Source organism: Aotus nancymaae, unplaced genomic scaffold, assembly GCF_030222135.1.
Source record: "Aotus nancymaae isolate 86718 unplaced genomic scaffold, 86718_ANA_hifiasm-v0.15.2.pri h1tg000058l, whole genome shotgun sequence".
Taxonomy (NCBI): domain Eukaryota; kingdom Metazoa; phylum Chordata; class Mammalia; order Primates; family Aotidae; genus Aotus; species Aotus nancymaae.
The window spans coordinates 41815013-41831316 of NW_026988472.1; the positions used below are offsets into that span (position 1 = coordinate 41815013).

At 38.9% G+C, this 16304-nt stretch overlaps 1 protein-coding gene across 10 annotated transcripts in view; it reads right to left on the reverse strand.

Annotated features, from left to right (window-relative positions):
• The window catches only part of REPS2 (RALBP1 associated Eps domain containing 2), a 285301-nt gene that overhangs the window by 155228 nt on the left and 113769 nt on the right, over window positions 1-16304 (reverse strand). For all 10 annotated transcript variants that reach the window (XM_064364499.1, XM_064364494.1, XM_064364493.1 and 7 more), the window contains exons 7-9: window positions 13224-13287; window positions 7109-7251; window positions 861-955 (exon numbers count right to left, since the gene is read on the reverse strand). In XM_064364499.1, the coding sequence (XP_064220569.1) occupies window positions 861-955; window positions 7109-7251; window positions 13224-13287 (302 nt within the window). The remainder of the gene's footprint in view (window positions 1-860; window positions 956-7108; window positions 7252-13223; window positions 13288-16304) is intronic.

Below are 16304 nucleotides of genomic sequence, written 5' to 3' on the forward strand. Positions count from 1 at the left end.
ATCATCATGCACAGTCACAAGAAATTAAAGAAATGTCCCTGTTCCCTGCCTTTGACTTCTATCATCTTACAGTGGTTTCAACTTGGGTCAGAGGACTCTAATAGGAGTCTGTGAGTAAAGCTCCATTTATTAAACATTTCCAGGTCTTTTAAGGAAGGGAACAGCAGGTATCCTAAGGTGTCATCACAGTAATCATAATGGTGATGATGATGACCATGACAGTGGTGATGACAACAATAACTATAACAACTCCTATTTATTGATCCATAGCTAAGGCTCCCTGAGTACTTGGCTAAGCTCTCCCATCCATGGCCCAACACTGGGGGAATTCTCCGAGTTCCTTTTGGGGATCATCCAAATCAGTCCTCATTTGGTCCAAAAGCTAAAAACCCTGAGGGAGCTCCGAATGTGATTTGGGGCCCTCATATAAAGTTCTCAAACCTCCTCTCAAAACAGTTCTGGTTCAGTATAACATATTAATGCCCAGCTGATAAAAAATACAATTCAAATTGTTTACTAGGGAATTAAAGCTCTGTTAAAATAAATAACTTGGCTAGAATTTTCTGGCTTAGTTTGGCTATACCTACATGTTACCTCTAGAAGGTCTAGAGATTATGTTACTTACTTTACCACATCCAGTTTTAGGGAGAAAAGGGAAAAAAATTATAGATATATCTGGTGTCTAGATCTAAAAGGCTGAGTGTCAAAGTATTAATAATTACCAAGTATAAAGAGAAAATGTTATAAAAGTTCGTTTTCAAACAAAAGAAAAGTTCCTTTTCCAGAGTTTGTAAAGAACATAGGCTAATGGATTTAACTCCACACACATCCTTATTTATTCGCATATGAAGATCTTTCACCTCCATCCGATTCAAGTCACGAGGTTGTTGATTTGCCGGCAATGACTCAGAATAAGAATCAAATAATTGACAGTCCCACTTGGGCTTAGGAAAAGCTAGGAAGAAACAAAAAGAATATATAAGAACATTTCCTATAGCCATAGTAATCAGTGTTTCCCATTGGCTTTTCTGTGCTTGTTAAATATAACAACAAAATCAGCTAGCTTCGATAGGCCACTTATGGCATTCATCATGCTGAGGTATTTTAAGTTCTTTACATGGACAACCCTGGTACTTCTATTATCCCCATTCCACATGTGATGAAACTGAGAACAGGGAAGTTAAGCAACTTACTCAAGGTCATACAGCTGATAAATGGAAGAGCAGGGACTTGAACTCCCAGTAGTCTGGGTGAAGGGTATGTGCTCTGAACATTTCATGTCATAGCATAGTAATTTTCCACATTAACCATCACTATCACAAATGTAAGTCTTAACTATGTTACTAGGGTAATTTCTAATATATAGCGACATTAAGGAAATACATCATTTAACTACTGTTGGAAATAGGCAAGATCTTATAATGATGTGCACCCAAGTTAATTTTATGAAATATTTATCTCCTTGGTTGGCAGGAATGATAAAAATAAGAGCATAAATTCTTGCTGATTTACAACAAAGAAAAAAGAATCACATTAAGGGTTGCTTTCAATATGCAACAGTGACGCAGGCTGTTATTTGGGTAGTTGAATGAATTCACATGAGAAAAGATCAGACTACTTGGTAAGCTAATTACTTCACACCAGGCTATGTCTTAGAAGCAGATTCTGCTTCACTAGTTTGTCACAAAGTAATTAGGAAAGAAATATCTCAACAGCTAGAAAATTTGTCAATATTCCAAAGAGGAAAAGCAGACTGTGGCAGATAATAAACAGAAGCTACAAATCAAATTTGTCAAGACAAGCTATTAGGAAACGAAATTGTAATGCAAGGTTTAAAAATTTTGAATCTTACTTCAAAAAATAATAATAATAATAATAATTTTGAATCAAATGTGAAAAGTGGATTGGCATTATTTTTAATTCTTCCCCACCCTCCCACTCCACCAGGGACTGAAATGGCAATATCCTTCTGCAGTAAAGTACTGGCCATTGGCCAGGCATGGTGGCTCACACCTGTAATGCCAGCACTTTGAGAGGCTGAGGCAGGAGGAGGATTGCTTGAGCCCAGGAGTTTGAGACCAGCCTGGGCAACAGAGTGAGACCCAGTGTCATCTATGTATCTACCTACCTACATACCTACGTGTTTATCTAATTTCAAAAAATAAATACATAAAATCAGTAAGTACTGGTCCAAGTATCAGTACCACATGGAGTTGAGTGCAAGCACCTTAATTTGTTCATTTGCTTACTCTGGTTTGAATTTCACTGATATCAGATGGGGCAAACTATGGGCCCTGGTGGTTTTTCTGACCATACCTCATAGTCTGTTTCCTTAGTAAAAACTCCATAAACACCTTTCAAAGCACCATTCCTCAGTCCAGCCCCAAGAGTGGTGTGAACCATTATTAAGATTTCTCTTTCTGATCTACCAATCAGGGCTCTGACTAGAATCATATGACTGATGCTTTATCATGAGGGGATCCTTCCTGTGAAGAAAGCTAACACTTTCCAAAACTATAAATGTTGTCAATCACTTGCTAAATCTCTCTCCAAGGTGTCCACATCTCTCCATCTCACTGTCGCCTCCCCAGTGCAAGCGCCCTGCTGCTCCTGACTGGCCAGCTACCACAACTTAAGTCTCCCGGTTTCTACCCATACCCTTCAGAACCTGTTCTCTGGACCGCAACCAGCATGATCATTTCACATAGGAAACCTGATTGTGTCATTTATCTGCCTAAAATAAAGCAACATTATTGCCTGTCATTTGTTCTTCACCTTCTTCCTCAGCCTCATCCCAGCCCCTCTACCCCTGGTTCTGTGCACGCCAGACACTGTGGCCTGAAATTCCCACTCCTCCTGTGCTCTGAGCCACCTCTCAGAGCCTCCCCAGCATACCTGCCGCTCCCCTTTCCCAGAACCCCGCTTCTCCCTTCTTCGCCTATGTAGCCCCTAGCTCAGCCTTCACATCTCAGCCCAAATGTTTAAGGAAATCTTCCCTAAGGTCATGCACCTTCTTGCTGAACCTGTACTTCCCCTTCATAGCATGTGTCAACTATACAGGAGTTCTGTTTCATACAGCATTCTGACCACAGAGAATGATGTGCTACCTCTCATACAGTAAGTACTCCATAGATATTTTTAAACAAACTCTATGACAAAAATTTCTATCAGAACCCACCCAATCACCTATCAAAAGGTGGCTTTTTTTTTGAGACAGTCTTGCCCTGTCACCCAGGCGAGAGTGCAATGACACTATCTTGGCTCACTGCATCCTCTGCCTCCCAGGTTCAAGCGATTCTCCTGCCTCAGCCTCCTGAGTAGCTGGGGACCACAGGTGCACACCACCATGCCTGGCTAACTTTCTTTTTTGCTGGAGACGGGGTTTCACCATGTTACCCAGGCTAGTCTTGAACTCCTGGCCTCCAGTGATCCTCCTGCCTCAGCCTCCCAGAGTGCTGGGATTACAGGTGTGAGCCACTGCAGCCAGTCAAAATTATCAAAAGGTGACTTTTGATGAAACTATCAAAAGGCTAGTGAGTAAGCCGCTAAATAATACAACTCTGTCCTTGAAGTTTTACTATCAGGGAAAAGGGACTATTTCTATAATTGCAAGTAAAATGGCATCAGATACAATTCCTGTTCCATTATTTTAGAAAACAGGCCAGGTGCTGTGGGTGGCTCACGCCTGTAATCCCAGCACTTTGGGAGGCTGAGGTGGGTGGATCACTTGAGGCCAAGAGTTCAAGACCAGCCTGGCCAACATAGTGAAACGCCGTCTCCACTAAAAACACAAAAATCAGCCAGGCATGGTGGCAGGTGCCTGTAGTTCCAGCTACTCAAGAACCTGGGACAGGGGAATAGGTTGAATCTGGGAAGCGGAGGTTGCAGTGAGCCAAGATCGTGCCACTGCACTCAAGCCTGGGTGACGCAGTGAGACTCTGTCTCAAAAAAAAAAAAAATTATTGTTTTAGAAACAAGCTTGTCTAGTTATAAATGCATGAAGATATCAACCAAATTTATACTCTTCACCAATCTTATCAAAAACTGGATTAGATTTTTTAAAGACTGAATATAGATCAATTAGAAAAAAGCTGGAAAAAGAGTCAAATTTTAAAAAAAAAAAAACACTAAATGAAATGCCATTAAAATGAAAAAAAAAAAAAAAAAAAAAAAGGCCAGGCATGGTGGCTCACAGCTGTAATCTCAGCACTTTGGGAGGCAAAGGCAGGTGGATCATGAGGTCAGGAGTTCAAGACCAGCCTGGCCAATTTGCTGAAACCTTGTCTCTACTAAAAATAAAAAAAAATTAGCCTGGCAATGGTGGTGGGCGACTGTAATCCCAGGTACTCAGGAGGCTGAGGCAGAGAGTTGCTTGAACCTGGGAGGCAGAGGTTGTAGTGAGCTGAGATCGCACCACTGCATTCCAGCCTGGGCAACAGAGCGAGACTCTGTCACACACACACACACAAAAAATGAATAGGATCATTCATATTTTGCAAAGAAAAGCAAAAAAAAAAAAGATAGCACAGAGGAGACCTAGATGGTTCTGGTCATTTTCTTAAGCTTCATACAATGATAAACATGAGTGATAAAGCATTTTAAAATATGCCATCACTGAATTTGATAGGGTTCTATGAGTTCTTTCAGGTTTTCCATTAGAACTATAAAATTATTAATTAAAATTAATCCCACAAGCCCTGGAAATGATGTGCAATTTTTGTTTAATTGAAGTGTATATGATGAATTCTTCCCTCATTTCTGCATAAATGCATGCTGACAGTCTCCATAAAAGACCAGGAAGAAATATGGGGCTTCCTTCCATGTGAAGAAAGATGGCATTTCATTGGCAGTCTTTTTTTATAAATTCTCCTCTATTGAATTAGCAGGTCAAAAGAAGCCATTTGCAGTAGGAAAGGAATCAAGAGATTACTTCTTTCCTGTTAGCATACTTTTAGCTCATGGCTTTCAGGTGTCTAAAAATTATGTCAGTGACTTTTTTTTTTTTGAGACGGAGTCTAGCTCTGTCACCCAGGCTGGAGTGCAGTGGCATGATCTTGGCTCACTGCAACCTCTGCCTCCCAGGTTCAAGTGATTCTCCTGCCTCAGCCTCACTAGTAGCTGGGACTACAGGCGTGCACCACCACACCTGTCTAATTTTTGTATTTTTAGTAGACAACATGTTGACCAGGTTGGTCTCAAACTCCTGACCTTCAGTTATCTGCCTGCCTTGGCATCCCAAAGTGCTGAGATTACAGGTGTGACCCACCACACCCAGCCATTATGTCAGTGACTTTTGAAACAGTCTGTGAAACACTTGGACACCTACAAAAGTGACTTCTCCAATAACAAGGCATGGCATTTGCCACAGGTTCCATGGCCATATGGCATCAAAACAATAAAACAGCACTAGTCATGACCCCCAAACAGAAAACTCAGTGTGCGTATGGGAGATGAGGTTACCCAGGACTCTTCCCCAAGGCTCAAAAGAGGGCACAGTAAAGGTATTAAATATAACTAACCCTAGAACAGAACTTGGCCCTTTGCCACCTGTTAATTCCCTTTAGAGAGAGATAAAAGCCCCATGTGTCTCCAATCCCAAGAAAAGGGGTTCCTCCATGACCCTGCACTGCCTTGTCAATGAGAGCCATGTAGGCGTCAAGATAACCCCCAGAAGGAAGGGAGGGAGGAGAGGGGAGGGGAGGAGAGGAGAGGGCAGGGGAGGAGAGGGGAGGGGAGGAGAGGAGAGACCAAAGAGAAAAGAGCAGTTTCCCATGCTCCTCAATTGCAAGTTTATTCCTGGGACCCATGAGAGTCTTCCCAACATCTAAGGAAGGGCAGCAGGCTAGAGTTACAGACTGCAGTAGGCAGAAAGCAGGTATTGTTAGCAAAATCCAAGTCCAGAAATTTAGGTTTTGCTCTCTGAACTCTCCCCTTCTTGTATTTTATGGAGACATTTGAAGAAGATCCCAGAATGGGTCACTCTTCTCCCAACATGTTTACCTGTCACTTAGCAGCAGCCACAAACATAGCCTCTTCCCTTTGCGTTCCTATCCTCTTTCTAATTTAACACAGAAAATGACAAACTTTTTACCTAAAAAAGTCAGAAGCCCCGAGACTGACTTAGATAAGACATTTGCCACTTTGAATCTGGTGTCATCATAAGGAAGGGACTAGACAAGATAATCTAAGGCCTTTTGCAGATCTAATCACAAAATTTATACTCTACTAATAAGTAATTATAGTTTCTTTAGACACTGCTCCCTCTTGCTAATAATCACCCATGACTAAGCTCTCATTTCTTTAACAGCCCTTCCCTAAAAAGTGAGAAAGGTTGTTGAAAGCACCAGCTGTTTCTAGGGCCTCTCAATGAGCACTATACTTCCGTGAATAATGGAAATCAGACCAGTGCCCACTTGCCTTTGAAAAGAGAAAGCCACACTATTAATTTTTCATTCTCCCAAAGGAATTAATACATATGTTATACTCACAATGACTCTTTCCTATCTAAAGGGTCCAAAACAATAGTTTGGGTGAGACTGTTTTATTAAGTTCTATTCTAACCCGCTGATATGCTAGAATATTCTGTATCTTCATCTGATTGTAGTCACATGGGTGTATACATACATAAAAATGCATCAAGCATACATTTAAGGTGATAGCGCTTTGCACATTTCACTGCATGTAATTTTTTGACTTTTAAATTAGGTATAAGGGTTCTATTCCACTCCATCACCCAGGGCCACCTGGAGACACAGATGTGCCTAAAGATGCCAAGTTAACAGTTGGCTCTACAAGATATTCCTCTTCATTTTATGCCAGCTGGGAAGTTCAGTACTTGCCTATTTCACAACTGTCATGAAAGAGTAACTAACTTTGGTTCAAATCCATCTAGATGGTATAGAATGAGAAAAACAGATAATTCATACTTACCAAGATCAGCCCTATTCCTTACATTATGAGATGTGAAAGTCTAATATCAGTTAAAGAAAAATAACTATAAATACCAAGGACTCCCCAAAGTATCTGGACATCATTTTAAGAAACGAAAGTTTTTTACACGACCTGGAGGAAAAGTACTTAAGGTTTACAATTTATGGTGAGGCCTTACCTGCCTGCAGGTACTCTGGCTGCAGAGTTGGAGGCAGGCCCTCAGGTAACGGATAGCCGTTCTTCCGAGCCACAATGAGATGAAATGCAGCACAGAACTCAGGCAGGGTCAGGGCTCCGTCGCAGTCAGCATCACTAAGTTCCCTAAATGTAACAAATATCATGAGTACCTAACATGGGGCTTACAGAAAAAGTTACTTGGCCCAAATGTGCCAATAAAACTCCCAGACTCTCTGGTGATGGCCCTACCAGATACCCAAACCCTCCTAGCCAAATCCATTTGAAATCTCTGGGGGCCACTCTGAGGAAGAAAAATGCTGATTGATGGGATCAGCATCAGCAGCATTTTATAAATAAAAATTTGAATTATTCAGGTTCCCTAATTGGTCTGTTTAACAACACGGAGGACATGGTACAAGAAACTATGGCACAGAAAGAAAACTGACACCCAGATGTCCACAGTCATTGAGTAAATGCAGGCTGCATGAGGTGAAAAGCCCTGGACATGGTGTTCAAAACAGGCAGAGGAAGGGTGGCCACAGTCATTTTATAGATGTCCCAGCCATTAAGCTGTTTACCCAGAGCACAGAAATAAGCCCTTTGTTTTTCAGCTTTAAGGGAAAACCTTGGAATTTTCAAGTTACGTAAATTTTTGTACTAAACTGTTCTTTGCTTGTGAACTCTCTCCTGGGAAAATACAAGTAAGCTCAATAAAAAATGGAACGAATTATGTTTTAGGATAAAACTAGTAACTAAAGAAGACTGGAACCAGATAAGACAAAAAGGAAGAAAGGGGAGTCTTAAACAGGCTTATCTTCACTCTAGTCATTATTTCCCACTAAAAGTTTTGGCACAGACCTATTTACTCAGCACAAAAGAAACTTAATTGCCAAAGTATTATAACTAAGACCCATAAGCTTAACCATTTCTTAGGTGGACAGGGACAAGCATACTTGGGTTAGGACAGAGATAAGACACATACAAAATTATTCTAGAAAGGTATTATTATCTGAAAGAAAATATATCTCTAAGGTGAGCTCCATAACCTCCTCCTCCAATTTCGAATGCACTGGGGCCCTGAAATAGCTATTCCACAGAGTGAGGGGTCAGGAAACTGCTTCACATGCTGGATAGAGAGAATGCCATTCGGCTTTCATGGTGTGTCTCAACAAAAAGATAGGAGGACTCATGCCAATAATGTTTAGACTGGGCATTCTGCCAAAATAAATGGTATTCTTTTCAAAATGATCATTTTTTTTTTCCTAGCTGGAAAAACTAATATAAGGGCCGAGCATGGTGGCTCATGCCTGTAATCCCAGCATTTTCACAAGCCAAGGTTGGACGATCGCTTGAGGCAAGGAGTTCAAGACCAGCCTGGTCAACATAGCAAGATCCTGTCTCTAGAAAAAACTGAAAAGTTAGCTGGGAACCTAAGAGACAGATAGAGAACTCTCCACCCTAAATCCACAGAATATACATTCTTCTCAGCACCACATCACACCTACTGTAAAATTGACCACATAATTGGAAGTAAATCACTCCTCAGCAAATGCAAAAGAACGGAAATCATAAAAGCCTCTCAGACCACAGTGCAATCAAATGAGAACTCAGAATTCAGAAACTAACTCAGAACTGCACTACTTCATGGAAACTGAACAACTGGCTCTTGAATGTTGACTGGATAAACAATGAAATGAAGGCAGAAATAAAGATGTTCTTTGAAACCAACAAGAACGAAGACACAACGCACCAGAATCACTGGGACACATTTAAAGCAGTGTCTAGAGGAAAATGTATAGCAACAAATGCCCCCATCAGAAGCAAGGAAAGATCTAAAATCGACACCCTATCATCAAAATGGAAAGAGCTAGAGGAGCAAGATCAAAAAAACTCTAAAGATAGCAGAAGACAAGAAATAACTAAGATCAGAGCAGAACTGAAGGAGACAGAGACACAAAAACCCTTCAAAAAATCAACAAATCCAGGAGCTGGTTTTTTGAAAAGATCAACAAAATAGACAGACCACTAGCCAGATTAATAAAAAAGAAAAGAGAGAAGAATCAAAGAGATGCAATAAAAAATGATAAAGGGGATATCACCACAGATTCCACAGAAATATAAACTACCATCAGAGATTACTACAAACAACTCTATGCACATAAACCAGTAAACCTGGAAGAAATGGATAAATTCCTGGACACTTGCACCCTTCCAAGCCTAAACCAGGAAGAAGTCGAAACCCTGAATAGACCAATAACAAGGGCTGAGGTTGAGGCAGCAATTAACAGCCTACCAACCAAAAAAAGCCCAGGTCCAGATGGGTTCACAGCCAAATTCTACCAGACATACAAAGAGGAGCTGGTACCACTCCTTCTGAAACTATTCTAAACAATCCAAAAAGAGGGAATTCTTCCCAAATCATTTTATGAGACCAACATCATCCTGATACCAAAACCCGGCAGAGACTCAACAAAAAAAGAAAACTTCATGCCAATATCCATGACGAACACAGATGCAAAAATCTTCAATAAAATACTGGCAAACTGATTGCAACAGAACATCAAAAAGCTTATCCACCACAATCAAGTAGGCTTCATCCTGGGGACACAAGGCTGGTTCAACATACACAAGTCTATAAATGTTATTCACCACATAAACAGAACCAAAGACAAAAACAACATGATTATCTCAATAGACGCAGAGGTCTTTGACAAAATTCAACAGCCCTTTATGCTAAAAACTTTCAATAAACTAGGTATCGATGGAATGTATCTCAAAATAATAAAAGCTACTTACAACAAACCCACAGCCAATATCATCCTGAATGGGCAAAAACGAAGCATTCCCTTTGAAATCCGGCATTAGACAAGGATGCCCTCTGTCACCACTCCTATTCAATATAGTATTGTAAGTTCTAGCCAGAGCAATTAGGCAAGAAAAAAAAAGGGGGGAGTATTCAATCAGGAAAAGAGGAATTCAAATTGTCTCTATTTGCAGATGATATGATTGTATATTTAGAAGACCCGATCATCTCAGCCCAAAATCTCCTTAAGCTGATAAGCAACTTCAGCAAAGTCTCAGGATACAAAATCAATGTGCACAAATCACAAGCATTTCTATACATCAATAACAGACTAACAGAGAGCCAAATCACGAACAAACTCCCATTCACAATTGCTACAAAAAGAATGAAATACCTAGGAATACAACTAACAAAGGATGTAAAGGACCTCTTCAAGAAGAACTACAAACCACTGCTCAAGGAAATAAGAGAGGACACAAACAAATGGAGAAACATTCCACACTCATGGTTAGGAAGAATCAATATCATGAAAATGGTCATACTGCCCAATGTAATTTATAGATTTAATGCTTTCCCCATCAAGCTACCAATGACCTTCTTCACAGAACTGGAAAAAAAACACCTTAAACTTCATATGGAACTAAAAGAGAGCCCGCATAGCCAAGACAATCCTAGGCAAAAAGAACAAAGCCGGGGGCAACACACTACCTAATTTCAAACTATACTACAAAGCTACAGTAATCAAAACAGCATGGTACTGGTACCAAAACAGAGATATAGACCAATGGAACAGAACAGAGGCCTCAGAGGCAATGCCACACATCTACAACCATCTGATCTTTGAAAAACATGACAAAAACAAGCAATGGGGAAAGGATTGCCTGTCTAATAAATGGTGTTGGGAAAACTGGCTAGCAGTGTACAAAAAGCAGAACCTGGACCCTTTCTGGACACCTTACACTAAAATTAACTCCAGATGGATTAAAGACTTAAACATAAGACCTAACACCATAAAAACCCTAGAAGAAAACCCAGGCAAAACCATTCAGGACATAGGCATAGGCAAGGACTTCATGACTAAAACACCAAAAGCATTGGCAACAAAAGCCAAAATAGACAAATGGGACCTAATTAAACTCCAGAGCTTCTGTACAGCAAAAGAAACAATCATTAGAGTGAACTGACAACCAACAGAATGGGAAACATTTTTTTGCAATCTACCCATCTGACAAAGGGCTAATATCCAGAATCTACAAAGAACTAAAACAGATTTACAAGAAAAAAACAACCCCATTCAAAAGTGGGCGAAGGATATGAACAGACACTTTTCAAAAGAAGATATATATGAGGCCAACAAACATAGGAAAAAATGCTCATCATCACTGGTCATTAGAGAAATGCAAATCAAAACTACGTTGAGATACCATCTCACGCCAGTTAGAATGGCAATCCTTAAAAAATCTGGAGACAACAGATGCTGGAGAGGATGTGGAGAAATAGGAACACTTTTACACTGTTGTTGGGAGTGTAAATTAGTTCAACCATTGTGGAGGACAGTGTGGTGCTTCCTCAAGGACCTAGAAACAGAAATTCCATTTGACCCAGCAATCCCATTACTGTGTATATACCCAAAGGATTATAAATTGTTCTATTATAAAGACACATGTACACGTATGTTCACAGCAACACTGTTTACAATAGCAAAGACTTGGAACCAACCCAAATGCCTATCGACAATGGACTGGACAAGGAAAATGTGGCACATATACACCATGGAATACTATGCAGCCATAAAAAACGATGAGTTTGTGTCCTTTGTAGGGACATGGATGAATATGGAAACCATCATTCTCAGCAAACTGACACAAGAACAGAAAATCAAACACTGCATGTTCTCACTCATAGGCAGGTGTTGAACAATGAGAACACATGGACACAGAGAGGGGGGCATCACACACTGGGGTCTGTTGCAGGGGGCCAAAGAAGGGACAGCAGGGGGTGGGGAGGTTGGGGAGGGATAACATGGGGAGAAATGCCAGACATAGGTGACGGGGAGATGGAGGCAGCAAACCACATTGCCATTTGTGTACCTATGCAACAATCCTGCATGATCTGCACATGTACCCCAGAACCTAAAGTACAATAAATTTTTTTAAAATCAAATAATTGACATGTAAAAAAATCAAATAATTGACATGCAAAAAATCAAATAATTTACACGTAAAAAATCAAATAATTGACATGTAAAAAAAAAATCAAATAATTGACATGTAAAAAAAAAGTTAGCTGGGAGGCTGAGGTAGGAGGATTGCTTGAGCTTAGGAGTCAGAGGCTGCAATGGGCTATAATTGTGTCATTGCACTCCAGTCTAGGTGACAGAGTGAGCCCCCATCTCCAAAAAAAAAAAAAAGACCTAATATAAGACTTGTAAAAACAAAATATTATGCCAGAGTATATATTGCTGAAGAACCTAAATCCAGCTCAGAATCCCAGATACATTGGCATGCACGAATATTATTGGAGTAGTTTTCCAATAAGATGCACAAAACATAACAAGCAATTTTAAATCCTATCATAATTCTATAAATCCTCATGCAAAAAGCTTTATATAAACATTCCAATGTTTTTAAATAGCAGTGTGATCTCCTGCCCAGTTTGGGGGAAGAACTAGCCCACACACAGCCGAGAGTTTACAGCAGCACTGAGCATTTTCATGAATGCAAATAGAGCCATCTGGACCATCCCAGCACAGTCCTTCTAGAGCCAGAGCACATAAAGGTACAGCGGATACCACAGCTGCAAGTTTGAATTAGGGCCCAGCTGATAAACACTAGCCAAATTTACAAAGCTCAGAGGCAGCTAGAATAGTCAAACCTAACCTAACTCCAAAATATTCCTCAACCTTCTGTTCACTTGGCCTTATAAAATATAAAACACATAGCTTGTCAAGGTCCTCTGGTTACCTTATCACACATGGTAGAAAAGTCTGAAAATGAAATCTACAAGATGATAACTCTCATGTGCCCACAATTGCCTAGACTGAAAAGGGATTGAGATGGGGATAATAATTAGGAAATTACTCTAAAATAATAGTTAACACTTATAGTGCTTAGTATGTGCCAGATATTGTTCATTGTACTTTTCATATGATAATATTTAATTTTCACAGGAACAAAAATCTGAGTTGTATTCACTCTCGTAGTCTGTTTAAAACATCATTCAAAAGATAAGACTTTTTAAAATGCAAAGGTAGGAACTGAAGGATGGGTTATGTATGACGGTATGAATGTCATATGGCATTAATTGTACTTACCATATATAGGAGAGTTCTGGAATGGAAAGCTTTGATTTGGTGAAGAAGTTCTTGGCCACAGAACCTGTCAAGTGCCATTGTTTAAATAAACCATTAATTACTCAGCTAGAGTAGCTTTTACATTTATATACAAATAAATCACAACTTTCAGCAATCTCTTCTATATAACCACAAACATATTTATTCCTCAAAGCAATTATGAATCATGGGACTAAAAGCAACACATGAACAGCTTTTTTAAAAATATGTAAATTACAATAGGGCAAAAGAAGCAATAACATAATGTTCATGACAGATGCAAATCATATAAATTAATTTCTGCTTCGTTTTTATCAAAATCTGCAAAATTTTACCAAAAATTTAAATGACGAATTTCAATACTTTGAACAAATTTGGCAGATTTCAAATAGAAATTTCAAATAGAAAAGTAAAAGAAAACTGACCAAAAAGAAGAAAACTAATACCAATGATCCCACCACACAGAGATAAGACAGACATCTTGGGAAAGAATTTTAGGTGAGATTTAAGAACTCCTAGTTGCTTTTTGAGAAACTTATCCAAGATTCTTTCTTTCTTTATTGTTGATTTACCTGTATCCATTGAAATCAAGCAATCATTCCACTTTACATGTTACATAATTGCAAGACTCAGCTGTACTTGAAATGTTATACCTTACTGAGATTGAATTTGAATACTTTCAGCTCCCAATACAGTTTGATATAGCAATTCCACTCCTAGGTATGTATTCAAGAGAAATAAAAATATATGTTCACATAAAAACTGGTACACAAATATTTAAATAATATTATTCTTAATACTCCAAAAGTGGAAGAACCCCATATGCCTATCAACTGACGAATAGATAAATAAAATGGGATATACTGATACAATGGAATTATTCAGCCATAAAAAGGAATGAAGTTCTCGTACATACAACATGAATGAGTCTTTAAAACATTATGCTAACTGTTGGTGGGAACGTAAATTAGTACAACCACTATGGAGAACAGTTTGGAGGTTCCTCAGAAAAACTACAATTAGAGCTACCATACGACCCAGCAATTCCACTGCTGTGTATATATCTAAAAGAAAGGACATCAGTATATCAAAGAAACATCTGCACTCCTGTGTTTGTTGCAACACTGTTTACAATACCTGAGATTTGGAGGCAACCTACGTGTCCATCAACAGATGAATAAAGAAAATGTGGTATGTATACACAATGGAGTACTATTCAGCCATAAAAAAATAATGAGATCCAATCATTTACAACAACATTGGATAGAATTGAAGATCATTTTGCTACATGAAATAAGCCAGTCACAGAAAGACATCACATGTTCTCCCTTATTTGTGGGATCTAAAAATCAAAACAATTGAACTCATGGACATATAGAGTAGAAGGAAGGTTACCAGAGGCTGTGAGAGGTAGTGGTATGGAGACAGTAGGGCTGAGGTGGGGATGGTTAATGGGTACAAAAAACTAGTTAGAAAGAATGAATAAGACCTATCTGATAGCACAATAGGGTGACTATAGTCAATAATAACTTAACTGTATATTTTAAATAACTTAAAGAATGTAATTGGATTGTTGGTAACTCAAAAAATGAATGCTTGGGGGGATGGATATCCCATTCACCATGATGTGATTATTATGCATCATGCCTGTATCAAAACATGTCACGTACCCCCATAAATATACACACCTACTATGTACCCACAAAAATGTTTTAATTTTAAAAAAACTAAAACATCATGCTAATTGAAAGAGATGAGATACAAAAGACCATATGAGATTCCATTTATAGGAAAAGGGATACATTCTGAGAAATGCATCATTAGGCAACTTCTTCATCATGCAAACAACACAGAGTGTACTTACACAAACCTAGATGGTACAGCCTACTGTACACCTAGGCTAGATGGTAGAACCTATTGCTGCTCCTAGGCTACAAACCTGTACAGCAGCATGTTCCTGTACTGAATACTATAGGCAGTTGGAACACAATAGTAACTATTTGTGTATCTAAACACAACTAAATATAGAAAACAGTCTGGGCAATATAGTGAGACCTCCTCTCTACAAAAAAATTAGCCAGGCATAGTGATATGTGCCTGTAGTCCCAGCTACTGGGGAGGCTAAGGTGGAAGGATCTCTTGAGCCCAGGAGGTCAAGGCTGCAGTCAGCCAAGATCACACCACTGCACTCTAGCCTAGGCAACAGAGTGAGACTCTGTCTCAAAAAAAAAAAGGAAGGAAGGAAGGAAGGAGGGAGGGAGGGAGGGAGGGAGAGAAAAGGAAGGAAGGAAGGAAGGAGAAAAAAGGAAAGAAGGAAGGAAGGAAGGAGAAAAAAGGAAAGAAGGAAGGAAGGAAGGAAGGCCGGCCATAGAAAACATAGAGAGAAAATATGGTATAAGAGATGAAAAATGGTTCACCTCTATAAGGTCCTTACCATAAATGGAGCTTGCAGGACTGGAAGTTGCTCTGGGTAAGTCACAGAGTGAGTGGTGAGTGAATGTGAAGGCCTAGGACATTACTCTACACTACTGTAGACTTCGTAAATACTCTACACTCAGGTACACTGAATTTACAAAAAAAAAAAAAAAATTTCTATCTTCGATAATAAATTAACCTTAGGTTACTGTAAGTTTTTCACTTTAGAAACTTTAAAATTTATTTTAACTTTCTTGAATCCTTTGTAATAACACTTGGCTTAAAACGAAAACATATTGTACAATTTTAAAATAATTTAGAGTGTAGTTGAATTGTTTGCAACTTAATAGATAAATGCTTGAAGAAATGGATGCCCCGTTCTTCATGATGTGCTTATTTCACATTGTGTGCCTGTATCAAAACATCTCATGTACTCCAAAAATATATATACCTATATACCCACAAAAATTTAAAAATTAAAAAAAATTGTACAGCTGTACAAAAATTTTTCTTTCTTTATATCTTTATTCTATTACTTCTATTTTTTAATGTTTAAATTTTTTTAACTTTTAAACTTTTTTGTTAAAAACTGAAATACAAAAAATTGTAAAAAAAAAAAAAAAAGTGAAATACAAACATTTATCAGCT